Source organism: Pimephales promelas, chromosome 12 (assembly GCF_988280905.1).
Source record: "Pimephales promelas chromosome 12, fPimPro1.hap1.1, whole genome shotgun sequence".
NCBI classification, from domain to species: Eukaryota; Metazoa; Chordata; class Actinopteri; order Cypriniformes; family Leuciscidae; genus Pimephales; species Pimephales promelas.
Window position 1 is genome coordinate 22,165,502 of NC_142780.1, and position 25,614 is coordinate 22,191,115.

The 25,614-nt window shown below is 38.9% G+C and overlaps 2 protein-coding genes across 2 annotated transcripts; one reads left to right on the plus strand and one right to left on the minus strand.

Moving 5' to 3' along the window:
* The first annotated feature begins 1,151 nt into the window (after window positions 1-1,151).
* On the plus strand, window positions 1,152-6,341 carry glipr2l (GLI pathogenesis-related 2, like). The gene is made up of 5 exons (XM_039679571.2): window positions 1,152-1,473; window positions 2,751-2,859; window positions 2,970-3,073; window positions 3,430-3,507; window positions 5,715-6,341. The coding sequence occupies exons 1-5, from the start codon at window positions 1,461-1,463 to the stop codon at window positions 5,873-5,875; spliced, it is 465 nt and encodes a 154-aa protein (XP_039535505.1). The 5' UTR covers window positions 1,152-1,460; the 3' UTR covers window positions 5,876-6,341.
* Window positions 6,342-6,645: 304 nt separating this feature from the next.
* nacad (NAC alpha domain containing) lies at window positions 6,646-21,774 on the minus strand. The gene is made up of 9 exons (XM_039679569.2): window positions 21,381-21,774; window positions 8,980-13,752; window positions 8,643-8,888; window positions 8,415-8,503; window positions 7,919-7,990; window positions 7,674-7,820; window positions 7,397-7,528; window positions 7,057-7,179; window positions 6,646-6,759 (listed from the first exon to the last, which is right to left on the minus strand). The coding sequence occupies exons 1-9, from the start codon at window positions 21,463-21,465 to the stop codon at window positions 6,745-6,747; spliced, it is 5,682 nt and encodes a 1,893-aa protein (XP_039535503.2). The 5' UTR covers window positions 21,466-21,774; the 3' UTR covers window positions 6,646-6,744.
* Window positions 21,775-25,614: the final 3,840 nt, after the last annotated feature.

Consider the following 25,614-nt stretch of genomic DNA (forward strand, 5'->3'; position numbering starts at 1 on the left):
CTATTTTTATATCAGTATGGTACAAGATAATCCTATTCAAGTCATTGTGATAAATGAGTTAGGCCAAAAGTAATCAAAATTGGTATACAACCTAAAATGTGTAATGTAATAGATTATGTTGCTAACTAATTTTTTTGTCATGTAATCTGGAATCAGTAACGGACTACAAGTGATCTACAAGTGATCTATTTCTTTAAACCATAACCTGTATTTTTTAATTATTACTTTAATTTTTTTAAATGTTTTTTTTTTCATTTAATGTTTTATCATGTTTCAAAAAATATCATATTTCACTTAAATCAAAAGTTTTTCATTAAATGTACTTGTATATATTGCACTAAAATCTCTTCAGTTTAATCCAATTTGAATCTGATCTTACAGAACATTGATCAGTGATGTGACTTGATGTCAAATTGTTCTAATGCTAATCAAATAAATATGGCTCAGTAGTTCACTTGCTATTAACCGTTTGGCACTTTCATGTTTCTTTAAATAGTGAATAATAATAAAAGAAATGCAATGCGTGACTGCATCAAGGTCAGGGGCACACTCTAAATAGATAATGACAGTCATAACCAATAAAAACAGACCAGATTTATGATTTATTATTGGATGAACAGACTTTGGCCTGAGTTCACTGGGCTTTACAGACTAAGCAGGACTAGATTTTAGTTTAATTAGGACATTTAAGTAGCTTTTATAAACATTCATTAGAAAAAACGTCACTGATGTGCATCTTGAGACAAAACAATGGCATTGACATATTTTAGGAGAAGTCAGTGCAAGTTGCTATCATTTAAAACACCTCAAACTTGCAGTTTAGTCTGGGCTACTGTATCTTAAGACTTGTCAGTGAAACTCTATCACACTTTTCACCAGTTAAAAAATAGGAGCTGAACTTACATTTTTTTATTTCCGATAATAATCTATTACTCTTTCATGTAAGGATTGTTTTTGATATTTTAACATCTTGTGCAGCACGTGCATGCTCTTGGTTTGTATGTGGTTTGACCATAAACTGTATAAAACAGGGTTTAGTTTGCTCTTGGGCTTGGTTTCAGCTCAATGCTTCCAGCTGAAAGCAGCAATGGCAACACCATATAAGGCCACTTGGCTCATACAGATGATGTCATCACCACAGTCCTGAGTGGAGAATCTCCTTTGCCCTGCACACAGTGTGAGAGATGGAGGTGTGGTGAAGAGGAAAGAGAAAGAAATGAATATACATTCACAGAGAATGATATAAAGAAGTGAACAAGCTTGTAACCTGTTTATGTGCTGTCTCAGGGCTTCCAGAGCATGAATAATTAGATGCGACTGGGTTAAACTGGGGAAAAAAACACACAGGAGAGAAAGAAACGAGTGGGGAGAAAAGAGTGAAGTATTGTAACAGCTGGCAGGAACTGTGACCGTGAGGGAACTCTACAAGCAGGAGCTTCGCTTAGGGGAGTCTTCTTGCCATGGGAAAATCAGGTAAATGCACAATTCCCTTCTAAATTCGTGTCTAGCTTTAGCATCTGTGATGTTGTAAAATACATAGTTTCTTCATTCTCTGTCACTGCCATCCTCTGCTCTTGAATGATGTTTTGTCAGCACAGGTTGAGTATATGCCAGGTTTATCACGCTGTGTGTGTGTGTGTGTGTGTGTGTGGGGGGATTGTTAGCTACTCAATCCTTGCTTTGTTTAAGCAATTGCATCATGTAGTTGGATTTATGCCTTTGCAATAGTGGCAAGCACAATTGTTTGGCAACATTTGTCTAGACTAAATGTTGTTGTGAATAGAATGTAGTTTTTGCCGTCATTTAAAGCATTATCTGAATGTTCAGTCACTTTATTAAAACTGCATTTATTTGACAGAGTTCAAAAATATATATTCTATATATTTTGTTTTTAGTTTGTTAAAAACAATTAAAGTTATTTAAAATATTTCAACTCATTAAATTGTTAGCAGTAAAGCAATACATTTTGAAATAAAAAAAAGACTTTATTTTTGCAACTGACTCAGAAAGACCAAAGTCATGCGGATATAACTTGTTGATTTGTGTAAAATAATAGAGGATACAAACATTAACAGGCTACATAGTTTATTTCTCCTTCTATTTCAGAGGTGCCCAAACTTTTCACCCTGACGGACCAAAAATCAAACCTGATTTAGGGCTATGGGCTGAAAATATTGCATTATATCCAATGTTATATTAAAATGTACATCATAAATACATTTCAATGGAAAAATAAAACATAAAATATTTTTTTGTTAAAACAGAACTTTGTTTGGCTTGGCAAATCAAAGGACATCATGGGCCAACTTTGGCTCAAATCAAGTCACCTTTATTTATATAGCGCTTTTTACAATACAGATTGTTTCAAGCAGCTTATAGTGATAACAGGTAAATAATGCAAAAAACTTTGTACAGCAGATCTAAAAGAAAATGGTATCATAGTCCAGCTTAAGTAAAATCAGTGATGGTTAATTTTTGTTGTAAAAAAAAGTTAATAATTTAGTTAATTTATATAGCCACTCTGAAGAAAACAGTGATATCATCGTCCAGCTAGTTCAGTTCTCATATAATGGTGTCAATAGAGGCAGATAACAAAAGTGGGCACTCACTTAATGGGAAGTACTTTGTGCATCTCTGTTTCTAGTCAAGTTAGTACGAGCTTTGAGTAATAAATAATTTAGGCTGTATTTGTTGAGTTTTAGCAAAGAATAAATAGTTGACCTGCTCTCCATTTTCATTTCATTTTGCAGCCTCCAGGATTTTTTGTGAGGAGGTGCTGAAGACTCATAATGATTACAGGAGCAAACACCAAGCCCCACCTTTAAAACTCAGCAGTAAACTGAGCCGTGATGCAGCAAGGTGAGGCCTTTTCTCCCACATGCTTGCTACTTATTTCTTGTCTTTTAAATCCACCCGTTTCTTCACTACAGTTTAATGCCCTTCAATTCAGCTGAATGCCTTTCTTGCAGATATGCTGAGAGCCTTGCTAGCACCAGGATTCTGAAGCATAGTGCTGAGTCTAGTAGAGGAAACTGTGGAGAAAATTTAGCATGGGCATCTTATGATCAAACAGGTACAAATCCTTGTCTTCTGCCTCAAAGTGTTCATCTGACACACATTTACAGAGATATAATAGTACAGACAGATTTTCTCAACAGCTGGGACTCATTATGAATTGACTACCTCCCTGTTCGGTCTAAAGTTGATTACTAAGTGGGATGGAATGTCTGGCTAGTCTGGGGTGATTTGTAAAGTGTCATTAAACGTATAGTGGGTCATGTGAAGTTTAGCTTCAAGTTGTTTCTTGGAATCACCAGTTTAGTATTATAATTCAACAACCACATTGCAAAATAAGGCATTTTGGATACATTTAACTTGAAATGCATTGTAACTGAATCTCTGTGTATGTACGTGTACATGTGCCGATAGGTAAAGATGTGTCTGATCGCTGGTATAATGAAGTGAACCAGTACAACTTCAACCAGCCAGGATTCTCTTCTGCAACTGGTAAGAGTATTTACAGCACTGCTGCGCTCGGAGATCAATCTACCTGCAAAGTTTAGTTCTGATTTTTATCAAATACCCCTAAACCAACAACTTAAGGTCTTTCTGTGCAGTCATAGAACTTTGCACTTTATTCACTCCCATCCCATGCATTCGCAGCAGCTGAAAACCGCCCAAAACCCCCCTAAAATAACCAGATACTGCAAAAACTAAGACATGAAAACCAGTTTTGGTTGGACTAAGATGTTCTTTTTAGTAGGGAAAGAATGTAAATGACATTTATTAACCTCTTGGGTCAGTAGTACACAGAAATACAAAATTGAAATCTAAATGGTTTGCGGTGTTGCAGGAAAGTGGAGTGGATTGCATAGTCTTTATTAAAAAATTGAAAAATTAGCTTCCCATCAGGAATGCCATTCCTTATCTGATGACGTGAGTTTGAAGGCTTGGGCCGAACATCCTTAAACACTAGAGAAGGTGAAGAGGTGAACTAAAATCAGGCCCTGCCCTCTATTTGTTCTGAATATTACTTTTCCACTCTGAAATAGGTCACAATACTGAAGTTGGTTACAACTTCCAGTTCATAAAGACTTGAACATTTCAAATGTATTATTCATTTATTTAAAACAGAAGCGCTACTAGGGCATGACATCATATCCTGCAGCTCATAGTTGTTGTAGTGTCCAAAGTAATTTAGCATTAAACTAAACTTTGCATGAATGACAGGATTGTTGGTTTAGTGCAACCAAATACAATACAAACAAATACAGTAGATGAGTTTGGCCCAGTCATTGTAATACCACATTCTGGAATATTTTCTTTTTAATTTATTTTAAGTCCTCATATGTGACTCATTCTTTAGGAATGAAGCTTTAGGCACAGGAAATTCCCCATAAAATTCAGATAGGAAAAGTCTCTTAATACTGTGACGTCTTGCTTGCAGATGTTAACTCACCTTGCCTGTCATCAGCTTCAACCAGCAGGAAATAAGTAACTCACCACCTCAAGAGGGCAGAACATATTCGAAAGATTCCCAATTTTACAGCAGTGGATGGAAAATCCTCTGGGCCCAGTTGTTCAAAAGTAATCTGATCGAATTGACAAAAATTTATTAACTTTAAAACTGGTTAAAAAAATACATTGTAATACACACATTTTTTTTTTGATCTCGATTAGTTTACCTGTTAAAATAATAAATTGAAAGTAGACATTTGGCTTCCTATAGCCTTTAGTACAGTAATATATATATATATATATATATATATATATATTGGTGCTTTAAAATAATCCACTAAACTGCTGTAAATATCAAACAAAAATATTATTTTTACTTTAAAATGTTTTTTTCTAATTATTGTTTGTAAACTAAGTTGGCACAATCATAAGAGATAAACCAGTCAAAAGTTCTTTGCAAGCAAAGGTTTCTCGGCAAAACGTTGTCCAGATGTGTTAACCTTTTAATATGGATCAGGCTGATCCAATTCAAATTTGCTTTGAAAAAACAGCACAAAAAATAACATGGATTACCTGATCCTGGATAGCAAAACATGGGATTACAAATCTAGATAATTCTGATCCACTTTTTGAACAACGGGGCACTGAAGTGACTGTATAGATAGTGGATAACATCTGTGCTGACCAGTGTTGCAAAGTCTGTGGTTGTCCTGCAGAATTGGGATACTTTTCCACAGGCCATTTTTGTAGTCCATTGGTTCAAGCGACCCCCACCCAGAAATATATTTTTTTAGAGGGACACAACCTCCCAGCCTGGAATGCGATTGGGCAAGTTTTGATTAGCAAATGGGTGGGTTTTGTTGCGCAGACCTGGCAACCCAGGTGCTGACTCTAAATCTGTAAATATGTGGTTGGGAATCTAGGAACAGGTGATCCTATAGCTCAGTTGGTTGAGTTTGGTGCCGTCAAATCCAAAACTGTTGGTTTGATTTTCAGGGAAAACAAAGTGATGAAATCACCAATAATTAGCTTAGAATAAGCATCTGCCAAATGAATAACACATACTATAATCCCTAATTCCACTCAAATGTATCCACTCTCTCTCAAGGTATAAATATTTTAACTGAACACTAACATAACCACCACATGGTTTACGTGAGTCAAACATGCATAAACACTTTGTGACAACCACACAGACATCCTGATCCTTTCTACAAAACACACCAATTGATGTAAGAATCATATTTTTGTTCTAGGTCACTTCACTGCAGTAGTGTGGAAAAGCTCGAAGAAACTCGGTGTGGGTAAAGCTGTGGCCTCAGATGGTTCTACCTTCGTAGTGGCACGTTATTTCCCTGCCGGCAACATAACCAATCAAGGCCACTTCCAGGCTAATGTCCTGCCCCCTAAAAGCTGATCCAAATGTAGCTGGACATAATGAGAACACAAAGGTAGGGAGGGGAAAAGAAAGAGGACAGGGGACAGCTGAAATTCGAGAGACTTTCACCTGGAGGATCAGACAGCGACTGCTTGCCTTAGATAACAGGTCTTACTTGAATAAAGAGCATAAATTTTCAGTTTTAGGCTTTTATTAACTTGAATATGAAGAAGCTTATGTTAAACCTGAAGTGTTGTAGCTAATGCTAGTTATACAGTTAATTCAAAACTATACTTTCATAGTGGTAAGGTCATTGTGGGACACATACTTAGGTATGTGGATGTTAGGATAACAGTATTAGAAATTATTTTTATGATTTAAGTGAATGCATATCTAATCAGTTTTGGTAACATTCATCCCTTTATGGTCATTCTTCACTATTTGTTTGAGTATTCTTATGTGTTTGTATATTAATATGAATTAAAATCGAAAGAGTTCAAATAGTTTATCAGATGTCAGTGCATGTTTACACAATTTGGGGAGCTAATACATTTCTATAATCAATTTAGTGCCATATGCACAATTTCTGCAAGACAAGATAAATGCATATATACCCCAGGGAAAGTTCTAAAAGAAAAATATTCAGGTCAGATTAAAACATCAGTTTTGAGGACATTTGAGAAGCTTTTATTTCTACATCTGCACCATTAAGGCAATATTAAAAGTGTGTATATTCAAAATGTATGACTATACATTTGTCTATAAGGTGCATTTATGTGATTTGTAGATAATGTTGGGAAACGAACAGCTCTGGTTGTAACAGATTTATTTCAGCAGGAGGGTGCAGTATAGCAGCATTACTTGGGAAAGAAAACACGCAAGGGGCGAGGAAGATGTATTTTCCTTTCTTACATGGTCAGCTCCTAAGAACAGACAGAAAAGGTGAAATATCAGTAACAATCAAAGGGTGTGTTTATGAACTATTGCTGTATTTAAAACGTGTAAACCGCATCACTGATTTAAAAAAAGTTAAAAAGGCAAAAGGAGGGTTCAGGATAGGTTCATTTAGGAACAGTAATAGTTCATGGGAGGTCCAAAAGAACCATAATACATGTAACAGGCTCTCTTATAGTGCAGTTTTATGGGATTTTGAACTGGAAGTAATCTAGTGTAAAACACTAGATGTACAAATGCTGAATGTTTAATACAAAATCTCTCACCATAATGGCATTGACAATGTCATTCTTGTTGTGGCGCAGTGCACGGACTGCTTTAGCTCGAGATACATTGGCCTGTGCCATCACCAGCTCGATATCTCTCTGCTCCAGCCCACCTTCATCCAGCTTAAAAACAGAAAGAAAATGTTGTTTACCTTAATTCATTCAAGCGTATAGGTTCACCCCAAAAAAAGAAATTCTGTCATTATTTATTTCTGGTATTATTTCATCCATAAAGGAGAGAAACTCAAAGTTTTGAAATGAATGAAGGTGAGTAAATAATGACAAAATATTCATTTTTGGCTGATCTTTTGCTTTCATGGAGGAAATGAAGAATTCATACCTCCTCTTCTTCCTCACTCTCTTCTTTTATGGTCAGGCTTGGAGTGATGTCTGATGGCAGAGGTGAGGGGTCAAGAGGAACCTTAAATTTCTCTGCCGCTGCCTTGTGTACCTGCTGTGAGAGGTCCTCGATCTTACAAAGAGAAGAGACAGACCGGAAGCCCAGATTAATGAACACAGATCAAGAAATATTTAAACAATTTTGCAAGGAATTCTGTTGGAATTTGTAGCCTGCTTTTTATTGCATTGTTTTTATTTATTTATTGGAAAAGACCAACCTTGGCCTCTCCAAAGACTATGTAAATATCTGAGGCAGGGCTTTTGAACACATCTGGACGTGTAATAACAAAGAGAATGTTCTTGGACTTCCGAATGGTGATGCGTGTCACTCCGTGAATCTGTTTCAGCCCAAGCTTTGACATCGCCTTATGATAACAACCACATGGAGAAAAAGAGAGTATGTCACATTTTGTGGACTATACAGTGAGTCTTAATGTTGCATGATGTAGATGTGTAGTCCCACCTTTCGTGCTTTTTTCTCACTTCGACTCTGCTTAGCTCTGCCCACAGACTCATCGGCAGGAGAGTGTGATAACTATGAAGAAAATATGAAGTATAAAGAGAGCATGGTAGGTCCTAACATTATTCATACAGTAAACTTAACTAGATAGAAACTCTGAATAAAATGCTGCATAATTTTACTTCAAATGAGTTAGTGGAACTGGTGAGCATAAATGCTGAATTTAAGAGTTATTTTATAAGTTTTGAAATCAAGAAAACCAGAAAAGTAATGTTTATTTTTTTTAAATTGGGACTTAGAAAAAAAACCTGGTTTGTTTGACTTTTACCATAGAGGTGAAGAGTAGAGCTACTGCTTCGGTTGAAAACAAGTAGATAAAGTATGCAATGCATGTTGCTTTACTCAAGCAAATTCCAGAACAATTATTTTAGATGCATCACATATGGTGTGGGTTACATCTGTACAGTTTAAGATGGTAGGTCATCAATCTACAGTTCACCTGTGGATTTGAGGGTCTCTGCAATGTCCCACTGGGTTCCTCAAGCTCAGGCACTGAACCATCACTGTCTGTTTCATTACCTGAACCAACTAAAAGACAGAAAAAATTAAACACTAAAACTGCTTTGCTTTACTAGAAGCCACAAAAAGGATACTTGAGAAAGATGCTAATGCCGTATTGCTAAAACAGATGCTAATGCCTTATGGCTAAAACAGATGATGCACATACTGTTGTTTTTGAAGGGGAGATCCACGTCCTCTTTTGATCTGTAGCTATTCGAGTATATAACTTGCTCTATACTCTGTCGCTCAGCTTGGTTTTGCCGAGTTTTTACCAAGGAGTCTGGTCTTGGACTGATGCAGGTTAGGGTCTCTCTTTCATCTGACTGATTCAGTGTTCTTTGGGCAGGGATACTGTCATCCTGTCCAATGGATGTTGTGGGCTTGCACTGTTCTGTTTGGTGTCCCATACATACTAAAGACAAACACATGACATGTTTAGAGTTAAATACTAGGAATTCCTAGGATGAAAAAAAAAAACCCTAAAGAAACAAGAAAAAGTTTACCTGAAGGATTCTCGCGTCTGCATGGTTTAGCTGTCATGACTGTTCTCTGACTTTCATGATGGCACGCGTCTTGAATAAGAAGCAAACTCTGTGTTTTTTCCACAGATTCCCATGCTGCTAATTCCATATCGCATATTCCAGTGGTTGGAAGGGGACTTTCAGAGTCAGGCTGGCTGGGTTTGTTGTCTGGAACTGGTTGAATATGTGAGAAGATGGCCGATGTTTGTGAGATGTTATGGACAGGCTGTGACTCCTGAATGGGGGTAGAGAGATCCTCCTCCTGGATAATCGTGTATGAACATGAGGGAGAGACCCTGTCTTGTTCTGAGCTGTCCATCCTGAGGGATGAACTGCCCTCTACATGATTGTCATTGATGTCTCTTGTGCTTTCTGTCAAACTTGAACTGCTCAAAGAACTGTCTGAAAGTTCTTTCTGCCCACCTGGCCTTGTAAGGTCTGTCGTCTGAGTTGCAACCACAGGCTCTGTATGAACGGACTCATTTGGATCAATACAGCTTGGGTCAGGAGAGTGAAAAATTGACTGTTCTGGTGTTTGAACAGGTTCAGTGTTCTCGGCTTTAGAGGCATTTTCTTTATGCTGAGTTTCACCAAATTCCTCTCTCATTGAATATACATCAAATCTTGCCGCTTGATTACCTGTAGCCTCTATTTCCTTTTCTTGGCACTGGATCTTTTTATTATCCACAGAGGCTAAAACAGCAATGCTGGTTTTAAGGGGATCAATTACCTTTGGTTTTGTGGCATGACCTGAATTAGCATTATGTTCTGTTTTTAGAGTTGCCTCATCACTCTTAGCTTGAAAAAGTCCCGATTTATCCGAATCAACATCAATCTTTTTGTTCTGTTCCAGAAAAGAGACAGATCCTGTAGAATATTGTGCCTCTCTCTTTTGACATGTTTTTGTTTCATTTTCTGCCCTCTCAAGTGAGTCAACTTTCTCACTCTCCTGATCCTGAGAGCCAATTTTAGTCTCTTGTTCAAGTTGTTGTCTGTCAGTGCGTTTAGGTTCATCGTCTACAGTTTCATTTTTGATGTTTGCTCTCAATTGAAATCCTTTCTCAACCATAACCTCAATTGGAGCCCCATCATTGGAATTTGCTGTTCCTTTATGCGAGATAGAACTTTGTTGGAGAACTGTGGCTTCCGAGGAGTCAACAGGCTTGATATCAGTTGGTTTCTTTCTGAATGTGAAGGTGCCAAACGATCCCCCTTGCAAGTTGAATGCAAGCTTATTTTGCGAGATTGTTTGAGTATTCTGTTGAGAATCTGAATGACCCTGGTTTGAAACTAGGCCAAGATTATCTGATTGGTTGGAAAGGTGTGTTTTTGAAGAAGATCCACAGAGATCAGTGTGTTCATGGGAAATGGTAGATGATAATGTGATATTAACAGGTTCTTGACAATATTCCAGATCCTGAGGCTGTTCAGAAGTTATTTCAGCACATTCCCTCCTTATTGTGTCTGAAGATAAATCCTCTGGAATGTTGAAGTCTGTATTTGGAGTTTGATCTTTCACATCTTTCCCATCATCTGAAAGCATATTCAATGCAATTTCTGATTGACCACACAAAATTAAGGGTACGCAAGTTTTTTCTGGATCATTCCATGATGACACCAGACCCTTATCAGAACTGCAATGTATGAGTGGATTGCTCTCTGGATTTTGAAGGTTATTTGCATCATCCTCCCCCCCTCCTGCCTCTGAAAGATCTTGAATCGATCTCCAGCTGGCAATGTTTGACTCAACCACACCAACATCAATGTCTGTCATCTTCTCTTGGAGGTCACAATATTGGTTGTTGTCCTCATCATCACCCATGATGTCTTCTCCAGCAGCAATGTTATGAACCACAGACAAACCCTTACTGTGCACTGATCTAGCCATCTCACACATGAGCAGATTTTCAGCCTCAAAGTCACAGCAGTCACCTAAAGACAATGGATCCCTTGATGTCCAACTCTCAGAGGAAAGTTCCCTTTCTGTAATGCTGCTCTCAAAGTTCTCTTTCTTTGGTGAAATTACAAGTCTGCTGTATGTGGAGCAGGACATATTTTGAGAGCTATGGTTTACATCATCATTGCTAGGTTGATTCTCTGTCAGATTATCTTGATTCATGGAACCTTCAAATGGTAAAACATCAGCTGAAGTTAAGTTATCTGGTACCTCACACAGTTCAGGATAGGCACAAACTGGAATGTTTGTGGGGCTGCATTCATCCAGGTATGTTAATTGGGGGACTCCCTTATTTAGGTCATTGGTAGCAGTTTCAGCTAGCTGCAATGATGTGTCAATCAACTCCAAGCTATTTCCATTTTTATGATCCAGTTCCTGGCTATCAGCTACATTAGTCTTGTAGCACATGTCAGCAGCTGCCGCACTTGCCCCACAGGAGTCATTTGTACTATAATTTTGCTTTACTTTGTCTTGATCAACAGATGATGTTGGATTATCTGTGGGGATCTGCTGCCCTGTCTCTGATGTTACCACGACTGTTGAGGGATCTGTACTCAGTTTGCCTTGCTCATCCATTGTTTTGATCTGTACAGTCAATCCTTTTGAAAGCTCACCCTTCAACGACTTTTTTTCTGAAATTTGTTGTGCAATTACACTTTCATCATGAACTTTGCAGTCTGGCAGATTCTCTTGCAATTCTACATGTAGAAGCTCAGATGATTCGGAGGATATCTCCATTTCGCTCTCACTGCCAGTGGATTCAGGTTTTGCATGGCTTACTGACTGCACAGGTTCATCTGGCCCAGGGAACTGTTGGGAGAGTTCAGCATGCTTCTCTGTGCAGTACAGATGGTCATCTTCATCCCCGTTATAAGATGTGGAATCAATTGACTCCTCAGTGTCATCTGGATATGCAAAGGATTCATCTACACCCTCGTTTATTGAGTTCTCTGAAAGGGAATTTAGAAAAGATGCAGAGGTGTCATCTTCATTTGGGTCTTCCACTCTTTCACCCCTCAAAGCTACCTCTTTCTGCTCAGCATCATTGACATTATTCACATCTTCATTGTCACACTCATCTTCATCATCCTCATCATCATACTCATCTACATCAGCTTCCTCCTCTCCAGCAGCATATGCATCCACATCATTTCCCTGCTCGTCATCTGTAGGGAACAGGGTTATATCCATGGAATCTGCCTGGAATATCAGGCTTCCATGGAAAGGCAACATAGAAGCAGGAATCATTGCATCACTCTCGGGCCCATCCTCCCTTGAGTAGCCATGGAACAGAGGGGCAAAGTATCCTATGTCAAGATATACGCTATTACGGTCTACAGTCTCTGGAGAGTGGGTGACAGGGGTTTTGTTTTCTTCATCAAGTGCAGAAGTTGCATTATCCTCTGGTGTTAGATGGGGATCCAGGCTCATAGATGGCTCTGAGAAACAGGCATTGAAATTCATTTCAAGACTGTAATGTGGATCATTAAAGCCTTGAGTTCCATCAGGGGCTCGCTGGAAATCTCTAGGCCTCAGAGAGTCCTCGGGTATCCCTGTGTCCTGTTGGTAGTCTGTGTTTCTCTTGCTGCTGCTGCTCTCTTGTATAGAAACATGTTCTGTCACCCAATGAGGCCTACATGTGTCTCTTGTTAGTATATCCACCTCACAGGCCACATCTTCCAGCAACTCTGGCATATCAGGTTTATCCAGGCATCCATCCCTCTCGTTACCAGTTCGCTCATCTCCAAGCTCATCGCCTATCTCCGAGAGGGACCCAACGTAGCAAGCAGGAGCTTCTTGCAACTCTGTCTCAGCTGTTAAGTTTGGGGAGCAGGAGTGGGAGGTGCTGGAGGTGTATGAGGTCCAGCTGCCTCCCTCAGCAGTCATGTAGGAGCCAGAGGGAGAGGTAGGAGGGGAGCACAGATCAGACTCATCAGTTGGAGAGCCCGGACTGTGGCTCGGGCTCCCTGGGCGCCATTGTTGTTTGAGATGTGAGCAGTAAGCCATCTTAATGGGGGTGGAAGGGGCTGTATAGTAGCGATCAGGATCCAGTCCTGGAAGGACACCAATGCGTTGTGGGTCAACAACATAGGGAGGCTCGGAAAATGACAAGGAAGGCACTTCACCCTGAGATAAAGACAATGGCTCTCCCTCATTGTCTGGGAAAAGAGTACAGCTGTCTGTCAATTCGGCATCTCTCACTTTGGACTCTAGGACTTGACATTCAAGTGTCTGACCGATGGTTTTCTCCTGTTCTGGGACTGAAGTAAAACTCTTACCCTGATCTACAATAGAAATCCCCTGACCAGTGTCTAGTTTTGCTTTTTCGTCCAGTCCGCTATGACCTTTCTTGGAGGGTTCTGAGGGCTGGTGTCCTGAACTAGACATTTCTTGACCTATCGGTTTTCCTAGCAGCATTCCACTCTGTGTCTCCATGTTTCTAAGCAAAGCCTCTTGCCCCATTACCACTCTTGAGTCCATGGTCTCTGGCTCTTGAAAGTCACTTTCGATTTCTGATCCAGTTAGGACTTTGATCCGTTCCATTTTCATAGGACCTCGTCTACAGCCTCCTCTCCCAAACCGCCCCACTGGTCGGCCGAAAGTTCCAGAATGCCCTTCTAATTCAAAACTTGCACCCTCAGGCTGTGGGCGAGGAGAAGTGGTTGGTTTGGCCATTACCAGACGGGGTCCAAAAGGAGTACATAGTGGGGAGAGTTTTGGAGGGCTGCTGGGAGAAGGACTGGAGGCACTGTCTGTTGGAGTTGAGGCTGAAGAGCTGGAAGTTTGACCAGAGAGATCTAAGATTGGATGAAAAATAATTATTATTATTTAGCTGCATATATGAACATATGCATAGATTTATTGAATTGGACATTTCTGCATGGATTTTATTTTTTGATAAAATCTTTCTTTGAAAAATGCCTAATAAAATCACTTCAAACTCCTCTCTTAGTAGTCCTAGTTAAATGTCAATATATGAAATATTCAATTCAGTATTGCAAAAGATCATCTGAACTGCAGCTATAAAGTGTTTAAGTGGACTGTGGACTGTAATAAATCCAGAAAATACATTAATCCCAGTTTCTAAGGTATGACAACTAGCAGCTCTATCCAAAAGTACTGTTATATAGGGTGGGATAACAGTACAGGCCAAAAATACTTAAGTTGTAATGGATATCCATTTGGCAGTGCTCGAAGTGGGCTGCTACACACCAGTACGAAGTACCGGCACATTTGTATTTTAACCTGTAGCGTTCTCTTACTTTTTCTTGCATACCAGAACGTCTCACATGTTGCCAGTACTCTGGCAAGCCACACCAAAATATTGAATCAGGCATGTAAGTGGCCACTGGAGGCCGGGTTTGAGGCTGTGAGCCCACGAATCTGTATAACTGATCATTCGATTTGCACATGAATATCTTCTCTCATCTCAGAAGGACATGTAAGTTGACTCAGGTTGTGAAATCCTGGTGCTGTCCACTTTATAATATTAATTAGTTTATTTTTTTCCATTTTTCATGGTGTTTTATGGTGAAGTTTGCTTTGTCTTATCCACTTTTGTGTGCTGTTTTAGTTCAGAGGCATTCAAGCTAGCGGCTAATTCTGAAAAGTAGCAAATCTAAAATTTGTACCCTCGGCGAGCGGATCGAGCTAAGTGTGTATCTTTTGGCTCCATGTATAAAAGGTTTCAAGGATGTAAAAATGTTTATTTTAGTGTAAGTGTGTTAAGTAAGCAAATTATTGTCTTTGGTTGTTATTTTTAAATAACTTTAAAAGTCATTTGATTTGCACTGCACATATACAAAAATGCATCTTGATATACTCTAAATGAGGTGAGGATATTTTATGAATTTGTGTCTAAAGGTTCATTAATCAGAAATTTGTGTTTACTTCTAGTTTTCACGGTTCTCACACTGATTTTGGAAGAAAAAAATCACTGCACCCGTTATTAAGGAGCCAAGGGCTGCAACAAGGCAATTCATTAATTGTATACATTGTGCGTTCTGAGCGTTTGTAAGCGATCTAGAGGTCACTGTGACTGAAGCCCAATGGTTTAATTTTGCACGCAAATCACAGTAGGCATGTTCACCAGCCCTCTCCAAAAGGGTGTTAAGGTTTGCACAAGCCATTCCTATCGCAACACTGATAATAAATGTGCAACCCATTCCAATTCTATTGAGAATGTAAAACACTACAAAGTTGAACATGATCTAAAACAGCCACTAAAAAGACTAAGCCACTAAAATGAAAACATTATCCTGCGCCAACTTAAATTAACTAGAAAGCTTTTAAAACTATTCATGACCTACTTCACTAGAATTGATCACATTCTATTGTGTTTATTGTGGTAAATTTGGACTAACTTGTAGAATTCAGGCTATAATAGCTAGATAGGGAATATGTTAGGGAAATAGATTTTTCACCAAAGATATACAACTGTGGTATGTCATAGATATTGTTTCTAACTGTGCAGGTTGCTATTTTTCATAAGCATCCCATAGATAAACTAAGAAAAAAGGTTTACATTGCCCTAAGCATGGTAAGGAGCCATCAATGGCCTTACCTGCATTATACTCTTAATGTATATTTAAACAATTACAAGAACTATGCTACTTTTCAAAAGCATTCTCATTCTAGGGCGTCATATAGTGACGCTTTTGAAATTTCGTCTAAATCCAATGCACATGGCATCCTTCAGTGTCAATATAACACGCACAGAGCTTTGTTCGGTGATGGGTAGGTTTAGGTCTGGGGTAGGGTTAGGGTTAGACCACTAGGAGGTGCCTTCTGGCCCATATATATCTACATATAGTCTCATATTGACCCTAAATGTGCATTGGATGAAGACGAAATGTCAAAAGCGTCAGTATATGACGCCCTGGGATGAGAACGGGATGTACTTTTTGATAAGGCTAAGAACAAGTTTGAATCAAGAGCTTTAAAAGTATGGACCTTCTTGAATTATTTATTAAACAATTGGTTTTCCCCATGTGTAAAATGTTTTCTGCTAATAATGACAGATATTAGGAAAAACCTGGATTTCAGATATTCCAAGAGATGACAGGAAATTAACATGTTCAGTATAATAAAAATGTTAAGTAAAGATAGTTTGTCTTCCCATATCACTTGGTAAACAAATGATTGGTTCACCCCTTTGATGAGTAACGGCACTTTATTTTTCCACTTCAAGCACTGCCATTTCGTATCAGCGTTTCTACATACAGCTTTTTTTTTACAGCTTTTCCACTAAGATCAAACTTAAAAATATCATGAACTGTCTCAAAATCAACTATTTTACTTCTATTCAGGACAGTGAGGGTTTCTGGTGGGGGAGTGAAGAGGCCTGAAAGCTCTGTGGGGAGCATTTTAATGTCTGTGGAGTAATTAGACATCTTTGGGAAACAAGGCTCTTTTTTGCCTGCATGGTAAACTCAGATTGACAGCATGGATTTTAAAAAGAGCAAAATAAGCAGCAGTGTCAGCAGAAATCTCTTTTTCCTCTCTAGATTTCTAACATCGCTGTGATCCACACACAATGTATACATGAAGGATGGCAAAGTTAAAAAAAGAAAAATAGAATAGGAAACCCTGCTGAAAAATCCAGCATAAACCAGCATGAATTCCATGTTGGTCCAGGCTGGTTTATACTGCTTAGAGCTGATAGTGACGGTCTAACTGGTAGACCAGCAGTAGCCTATCATACTGTTCTCAAGTAAAACTCAGTTTGTGTAGTTGGTCCACCAGCACTGTCGCTTCTTATGATGGGGACCAGCAACCACCATCCCATACTTGTCCCAACATGCAAAACATACCGTATGCTGGATTTTTTTTTAACAAGACTTAAGTGTGAGTACACACACTAAGATAATTAATTGTAAAAAAAAATTCTTTACACTTTGTTAAAGAGCATGGGAATGTCAGCTTTCATAGCTGCAAAAGGCTGTGATGGTCATTGCACTCAGCCAACGCATGACATTCAATGCATTTTATTTGTATGCGTTGAATTTTTCTTATAGCACAGAGTAGTTCCTGTCTTCACCCACTGCACTTATTATCTGACAGGTTTGTCGGTAAGAAAATGGAGCCGCTATTAGCTTATTATTATTTCCTCCTCAATTTAATCTCCTAAATTCTCCCAGCATTACTATAACCTTACAACAGACTAAATGTGGATTATCATCAAAACCTTTCCTTTCTCATTTGGCCATTGTCTTTTTTGCCCTTCTCATGAAGCGTCTCACTCTCTTCAATCCTCTCTCACTGATTTTCCTCTCTGCATCACCATCTTACTTACCCTCCCACTCGTCTCTCCTTCTGTGTCCTAAAAACATCACCACAGGCCAGATTCATCTTATTGGGCCATAATAATGTAAATCATTTTGTATACACATCACTAAAACCATTTGAGCTGAATCGCACATTTATCTGCATTCTTGACAGTATGTTGTGTGAGACTATAGGCTAATTGTTCTGCTTAGTCACGATTCAAATGCCTTCTCTTTTCTGCACAAGGCAGCACTGTTTTGGAGCTGTATGCAAAGCAGTCATTGTGTGTGTGTGTTCACAAGTGAAGAGGGGCCTTTGTTGCCTCAAAGTCATTTGCAGAGCAAAATCACTTATGGGCAGTGATTAATTTATAAATGAATAATTTACGGATACAAAACAATTTAAGGGTGCTGTGACTGACACGGACCATACAATGACACCACTAAAAGGTGATGGCACAACTACAGTATAATAAGATCATTCAAAAGTTTCTGCATGGCTCCTACACCCTAATGTATTATTCTGTCACATATTTTGTTTACAATGAGACCAAATATCATTCAGTTGATCAGTGATATTCTTTTCAACGACTACGTTGTTGCATCTTTCATTACAACGATTTCTGATCTAACTTCAGTTGCTTGGGTCTTCCGCTATCCTGATTGGTATTAGTTGTAAGGGTGCAGTTTCATCTTATCAGCTTTCCTCGTGGATATGAAAAAAGAAAATATGCTTGCCGAATGCCGATATTAACACATTTCTTATTAAAATAATTTGTCAGGTATTTACGCTCTCCAAACTTTCTGCTGCTCAGTGCGCACAAAATAATCAGTAAGCACAAACCAATGAGTGATTTTGAACTTGATTGGTCCAAGCTGATTGGTTAAAAATATATGTTGAGAGCCAATAGCAAAACATAACATAACTTTGTCCTACTCGAAGTTATACCTGGGGCCTATACCATGAAGCCGGATTAGGTGGCTAGCCAGATATGTTTCAGTTTAGTTTGCGCCAACCCTGGATTTCAGGCCCCATGAAAGTGGTTTGCCTTTTAGTAGTGTTCATCGCCATAGTAACTTACACTCCACTGCTAAACTGGTCCGGGGCAGGTTATGTTCCAGAGGTTGCAAACCGAACTTGGACCGATAAGCTGTGAGCAAAGTGTCTGACGCGATAAAGCCACTCCACCTGTTTCCACTCCAAATTTAAGACAAAATCATGGCTTTTAGTAAATAAATTTGTATGATTTAGAAATTATTTCTGTAATTTCAGTTTTTCAGTTTCAGTTCATCAGTTATTATTACGCAGATTTTAAATGAATACATAAAAGGTAATATAAATACGCTTTAGAATCAATAAATGAAGCTATAAAATGACTACATATGAGCTTTAATGTTCAATTCTCTCTATACCTTTATCAACTGTATAAACTAACTTCACAACTTTTACTTGCACTGATATACAGTAACAAGACTTTCTTTTAGTTGTCCTCTTTCATAGACAGCTTTTTTCTTCTTGCTGTGTAAATATGTTTAAATTCTTAATATTTTAATACTTTTATTTAATAATTGAATTGCGCTACTTCTCTTGCAGTATGTGATTGGCTGTTCGCTGATGTCACACCTAAACTCAGGATCAAAGCCTGAGTTGACAGAGAAAGTTCGCATGGTATCAACAAAGCCTGGTTGGATTGCTTTGGTTTTGTCAACAACAGATGGAGTTATGTTTCTGTAGAGCCCCTTTCACACAGAGATTCCGGAAAATATACGGATAATGTGACCCGGCTTTTGTCCCGGGATTGCTTGATTTCGGTTCATTCACACTGCCAGTGATTTGCCGGGATATGTGAGTGCGTTCACGCACAACCCGTAAATATCCCGGAAAGACACATGATGTCAGGATGAGACGTGTGTAACTTACGCGTCAAAATCATGTTTAGCGCATACCGTTCCACAAAGCTGGTGAACGATCCCTGCTTCAGTGCGGATAGTGAGGAGCTCCTGGTCTCTGCTTCGTTCCAGTTTGCTGACATTTGTTCGTCCTTGATGACGAACACAAACTTTCTTTCTAAGAGCAACAGAGTCGCGCGATGGCACGAGCGTCATCACTATGACACAGCCCTTACGGCATTGGTCCTGGCTTTTGTTCACACAGCGTGCGTTCCGGGACTGGTCCCGGCAATGTTACTAGGTCCCCAAGCCGGAATCGATGCCAATATCAATCCCGGGTCGTGTTTGCGTTCACACAGAAGGCGCTCTGGCAATTTCCCGGCAAATTTCCGGGATCTATGCGTTGTGTGAAAGGGGCTTCTGTGTGTCTGACCTCTTTCTTGAGCGCCCTTCACTCAAACCCCTGCTGTATAACAGGTAGATGAGCAGGTGGTGCTAAAGTTGACCCCTTCGGTTCCAAAATCTAAAATTTGTGATTTTACTGGTATACATGAACTGGAACTATGAAAGGGAGTATACATCATCATCTCTTAGTCGGGTGAGTAATATCTGATGCAAAAGGGGCATTCTCTTTTCCATTGCTTTTAATATACCTTGAACATTAAAATCTATTCACTGACAATTATTATGCTGAAGAATGAGATGCATTGTTTAGATTTAAAACAAAATGGTAATGAGGCTTTATGAAGCAGTGGCTGACTGAACAATGCATTGTCCTTAGAGACAAGTGAATCGAAATGATGAAACATCCATGTTACCTTAACAATAGATCCCCAACGGTAGATCTCTTGAATCGGGTGCAATATGGTACTTGTCAACAACTAAGGCTTTGATAATATTTTCATAGCTAATCAAAGTGGTTTATATGTATGAAACTGGCCTTGTTAACACACATTAGACCCAATTGTCTGAAGATCTAATGTCTGACCTATCTGATTCCTTGGTATGTGCGTGATGTAATTGGGAGGGACTGAATAGGAGCAGGCCAAGCAAACCCAATCAACATCCACTTAGCTTATCTAGCTCTTACACGGTGCCTAAAAAAACATGTCTGGTACTTCCACAGTGCCTTCAAATATTAATGTGAATAAAAAGATAAATCAGAAATGGAAAGGACTTGCTTTTGTAACAAAAGTGTGTGTATTATAGCTGATGCACCGATTCATTTGAGCACAAAAAATGCAGTTCGTTTTAATGCCGACAATAGAAATTACACACAAAACAGCATCAAAATGTTATTGAATACCACACCCTTATCACAACTAAACAACCATTATAGTCCCATCATGCCTAATAGTGTTTTGTGATGCCCAGTTCAACTTAGAGACAGAGTTGACAGACAACCTACAGATTTTACAAGCCCGCTGTCCCAGGTCTTCTTCTTATTAGTTCAGTCATCTAAAGATAGTGCTGACAAACTGTCACACATGAGGGTTCTCTTTTTTAGGGCAATCTTTCCACTCATTCAAACACATGCCCGTCTGTATGCTTACTGGAAAATTCCATGCCTTTTTGTAGATTATACTTTCTTTGCTAATTAATCGATGTTGAAGGTGTTGATAAGTATTTCTTTAAGCATACTAACTTTGGTGCATTCACTGCACCAAGACATTTAACTTTACTGATTGGTGATAAATCAAGGACCATGTGTCCAAAATCCCACCACCTACCATTATCACAAAATGGAATGACAAATACCATTTATGTTGAAGCTCGTTTAAATGTAGTTACACATGTAGTATACACACATTTAGGAATGTCAACTGTCTTCTCTGGTGGCGTTATTTATTATTTTTCGTACATAACATGTGGGTGTCATTCCCTCGACAAATAGACAAACAAATTGCACCAATATCTTATCTCAAAGTAACGTTACATCAGATCAGTGTTATTCCATGCAGGCATGTTATGGACACCTATGCACTTGTCCTAAACAGCCTTGATTCCAACTAATGTTGGGGTCCTGAGAGTGATGCTGTGTCATGCTCTTGTAATTACAGGCAGGAAGGAGGAGTGTGTGTTTGTGTGTGTGTTTGTGTACTACAACCACTTAACGCACACAATGCTCTTTTCCGACAATGCTGGATGATGTTTCTAGGTGTGGCTCACAGTTTAATCAAATAAATATATTAGACTTTCAGTTGAGCATCCTTCGTGTATGTCCTTCTCAGTCCCTCATGTAGCATGCAGTGGGGTGTACATTTGCTTACCTGGTCCTGGCAGATCTGATTGTGGGTCTCCAGAGTCCAGAAGGCCCTGTGTGGGGCCGCTCCGATGCGCAGTCTCACCGGGCATATCCGTGTAGCACTGCCTCTGACGCACTGCCTAAAAAACAGGAGCCAGCAAACTGAGGACAGAGAAAAGGGATGTTGCCTCAGTGCAAAGATACAGATCCGTGTTCACTGCGTGTGCATTTATGTCAGTGTGCATGTGAGAAAGAGAGAGAGGGACTGCAGAGACACGCCGGTAACAGCATGGGAAATCTGAGCGTGAGCTGCAGTATTCTCTCTGATTACGAGAGCGCCCGCCCCATTCGGACTCGCTGTCGCTCTTCATTACCCCTCCCTTTCTCACTGCTGTGCTGCCTCATAACCTCGCTCTCCCCCTTCCTCTCTCTCGCTCTCTCCTTTCCTCATGCTCCCCCTTCAGCAAGTGGGTCTTGGACAATGATGTCAGCAGATTTCTGTATCTCTTGGAGGCTGCATGGGGGATAGTAATACAAAGCACAGCAGACAAACAGATAGAGATGCTGGGCGCTGAAAATAAAATGTATCTAACCATGCTAAAATACAATACCATTTAAACCAGCTTAAGCTGTTGGTTTAAGCTGGTCTTTCAGCCTGGCTTAGATGATGTTTGGCTAATTTAAAAAAAAACCCTCTTAAGCCATCAAAACAGACCTGTTGGGAGACCGTTGAAACCCCGATGAAATCAAAACTGAACATTTTTATTAGCAATTGGAATAATGCAGTGTTTATAGCAAAATGATTCATCCATGCACATCATTTTTTTATTAGTGTGCCCTCGTAATTTTTCATCAAAAAATATTTATGTCCCCACCACTTCAACATCATTTCTCCGATGATGTGTGAACCAATATGAAGGCGGGATAGTAATCCCTCCCCTCCAGTAACCGGTCACTCACATGAGATCACAGCAATAGCAAACATAACCATCCAATCAATTCCCAATGAACAAAATCAAGTTCCACCCTACATTTTTTTTCATTTAGATATATGTCCCAGAGGGGAAGAAAAGACTAAAGAGAAGATTGCAATTACCATTTCTTTAAAGTCAGTATGAAAAGGAAGTTTCAGTTGTTTTTTCTTTCCCATTGTGATGTACATCCAAGTGAAATAGCTTTTCAAAAAAAAAAAAAAAAATTAAAAAAATAAAACTCAGTTTTTGAAGTCATTGCAAGAGGGAGTGAAAGCCTTTGCGTATGGAATCATTTATAATAATGCGATTTCTTAGTGACTTTTTTTTTCCAGCAAGAAGCAGTTGCATTATAGCAGAGAAACAATAGAATATCATTCTCCATTTCCCTCTCTCTTTTAGGAGTGTACGACATGCAACTCGCTCCCTGACTTTAGATTTAGCATCAGGAGTTTGAAAATCCTTTGTCCCATACAGATACACATGTCTGTTTAAGTTTGACAGATTGTTAGTGTGAGATATTGCAACTACAATAGATTGTGTTAGATGATGTGTTATATTGATAATTAATTCATAAAACAGTTTGGAGTATCTTAAAATGTCAGTAGAAATACCCTTTTTGTGTTTTAAATCAACAAGAGATAAAACCCACATATTAGATCAATGAAACTGAGCTTCATGGAAGTGAGAGCAAGGGATACTGCAGTAAATTTAGCAACAGAGTACAGAGCTAGGTTTCCACGGCAACTGTGGGGGAGAACTCATGGATGCTTTAGAAAGGGAATCCAATATTCAGCAGGTTCCAGCATTGACAAGACTTGGGGACTTTCCTGAGTTGTTCTTTCTCTTTCTGCATCTAACTTTCTTTTTTGTTCATCCAGTCCTTTTGCTGCCTGGAATTTTAGGGAACTGAATAGTTTTCTTTATTACCGGAACAGTCAGACAATGATGATTCACTCCTCTCAATACAATTAAGCATATTAAAAGTGAAATTGAAGAAGAAAAACAGATACATAAAAATGTCTCTCCAACTTGAATAAATCCAGTGAGAAAAGGGTCACAGGTTTTCTTAGTAAAGTTATGGAACAGTTTACTCAGAAATGCACTTTTAAAACCATGTGCATTAATAGGGAGTTGATTCTGCATTTGCTGGCAAGCATTACAGGATCACAAAACAGTGTTGTGCCGGTCAGTCAAGTTCTTTGATGCCAGACTCAAAACGTTTTAAATGGGTCCTGATTTCGAATAAATACAATGAGATATGTATGATAAGGAAGAATAGCTACTTATCTCCTACCCAAATAGCCTGCAGAGAGTTCAGCTTTCCTTCATTCTTCAAGGCTCTTCAGAGGCACCCCTGCATAATGTAATCTGACTGAACTAACCCAAGCCGGGTCAAACTGCCCTTCAAGGTAAGGAAGACAGAAGGACCAAAAAAAACAAACAAAAAAAACAAACTTGTTTGTTTTCTCTTGCACTGATGTTACTCATTGCCTGGCCATAAAACATGCAATAAAAGCCTTTACAAAATAAAAAATAAAACAATAACTAAAAAAAAAAAAAAAAAAAAAAGATAACGTAATTGCTAGGCATAAATGACATGGTTTGAGCTAAGAACTGAAAATGCAAACTGATTAATGAGTATGTGAATGAGTGAATACTTACTGTGAATGTTGTTACAGTTCTGGCATGAATCAAACTCTGAATGGTGCAGGCTGATAGGTCTTTAATTGATTGGTAGCAATCATGTCGTTATCTACATAACACAGCTGATTGGTTGCTGTTGCATCAGCAGCCAATGAGCTTGCTGCTCAAACATTCAAATGCTTGCCATTGTTTGCTGTTACTACAGTTCACTTTCAGAACCCTCTCTCTTCCCCACCTGTTTAGATCTGTTACGGAGTAAATTTACAGTGTGTCTCATGTGCAGCAGCATGTCTTACATGCTCACAGCAATGTCTGTAAATGTATATGCTGTAGCTGCAGAGTTGTCATGAGAGAATTTATTTTGTTTAATATTTTTGTAATTTAAAACTGTTGTTCAAAGTTTTACAAATTAAGTATTCCAAATTTGATCTCTTAATCTTAATTAAAGGCAGGTTTCTAAAAAACTTTCTCCCAAATTTGTTGAAACTGTCTATGCCAATACATAATTAAAATATAAGAACTCTGAAAAAGAAAGTACAAATCGAGTGTGTCTGTAGTGCTCTCAGTGCTGCAATAAACACAGCTCATTATTTCCAACCGGGACGAAATAAATGATTGGCTGGCAGACTGTCACTCTCCCTGGCTACCATGGCTACCAGCACTCCTGCGTAGTAGAGCAGCACACATGCGTGCGTACCATGATAGGTGCATGCATTTTCTTGCGGAGTGGAAGACCCGAGTGGAAGTCCCGTTTCCCGTCTTTTGTTGGACTCTTATTTTGAAGTGTTTTCTGTTCTGTTTGTCCAATTTCTGCTTCCCTTGTCTTGCCTGCCTTGTTTGTTACCATAGTTACCCTGATTAGTTCCTGATTGTCTCCAGGTGTGTCTTGTTTGCCAATCACCCTTGTGTAAAAATACCCCAGTGTTTTTCTGGTGTTATTCCTCTTTGGATGTGATAAATTTGTTTGCCTGTCCGTGCCTGGATTTACTTGTTTCTTTGAATACATGTTTGCTGCATCTGGAGCTTACTCTTGTAGCTCTGAAGACAGCCACGGCATATGTTAACATTTGAAATTAGTTGATTAAGTCAGTATTAAAAATGTGTTTTAACTGGTTCAACTGTACCTGACATTGGAACAAAAGTAAGTTCATGCCATGTCTTTATGTAGAAAGAAATATCAATGAAAAATACATGAAAATTTTGTTACATTTGTATCACCAGTTTTTGTCTGGTAGCATAATGTAGTGGTGTTATTTTGCACCATGCATATTTTATCTTGTGATTTGTAAACAACGTACGGCATTAAAATAACGTCCATCCATTGACATTTTATTTTTTTAACAGGTGAACAGATTTGAGCAGTTTGGCACATAGGGAAAAAAACTTACCGGAACTTCATGGGCTATGGGCAGAGTGGCAAGACAGCAGAACATCCCGTGAAACTGCTACTTATCGAGAGGTATGAAGTGGGTTTGAAATCACCAATGAATTCTGACAACCACTGTTTCATTTTTTTAAACACTTAAATCATGACAAAAAAGTAATTTGTCAGGCTGGACTAGCCAATGCGCATGTTTAGTCATTAGCACGCGTCTCGGAACCATTTTTTACAGATACTCGGAAGCAAATACTTTTATCAGG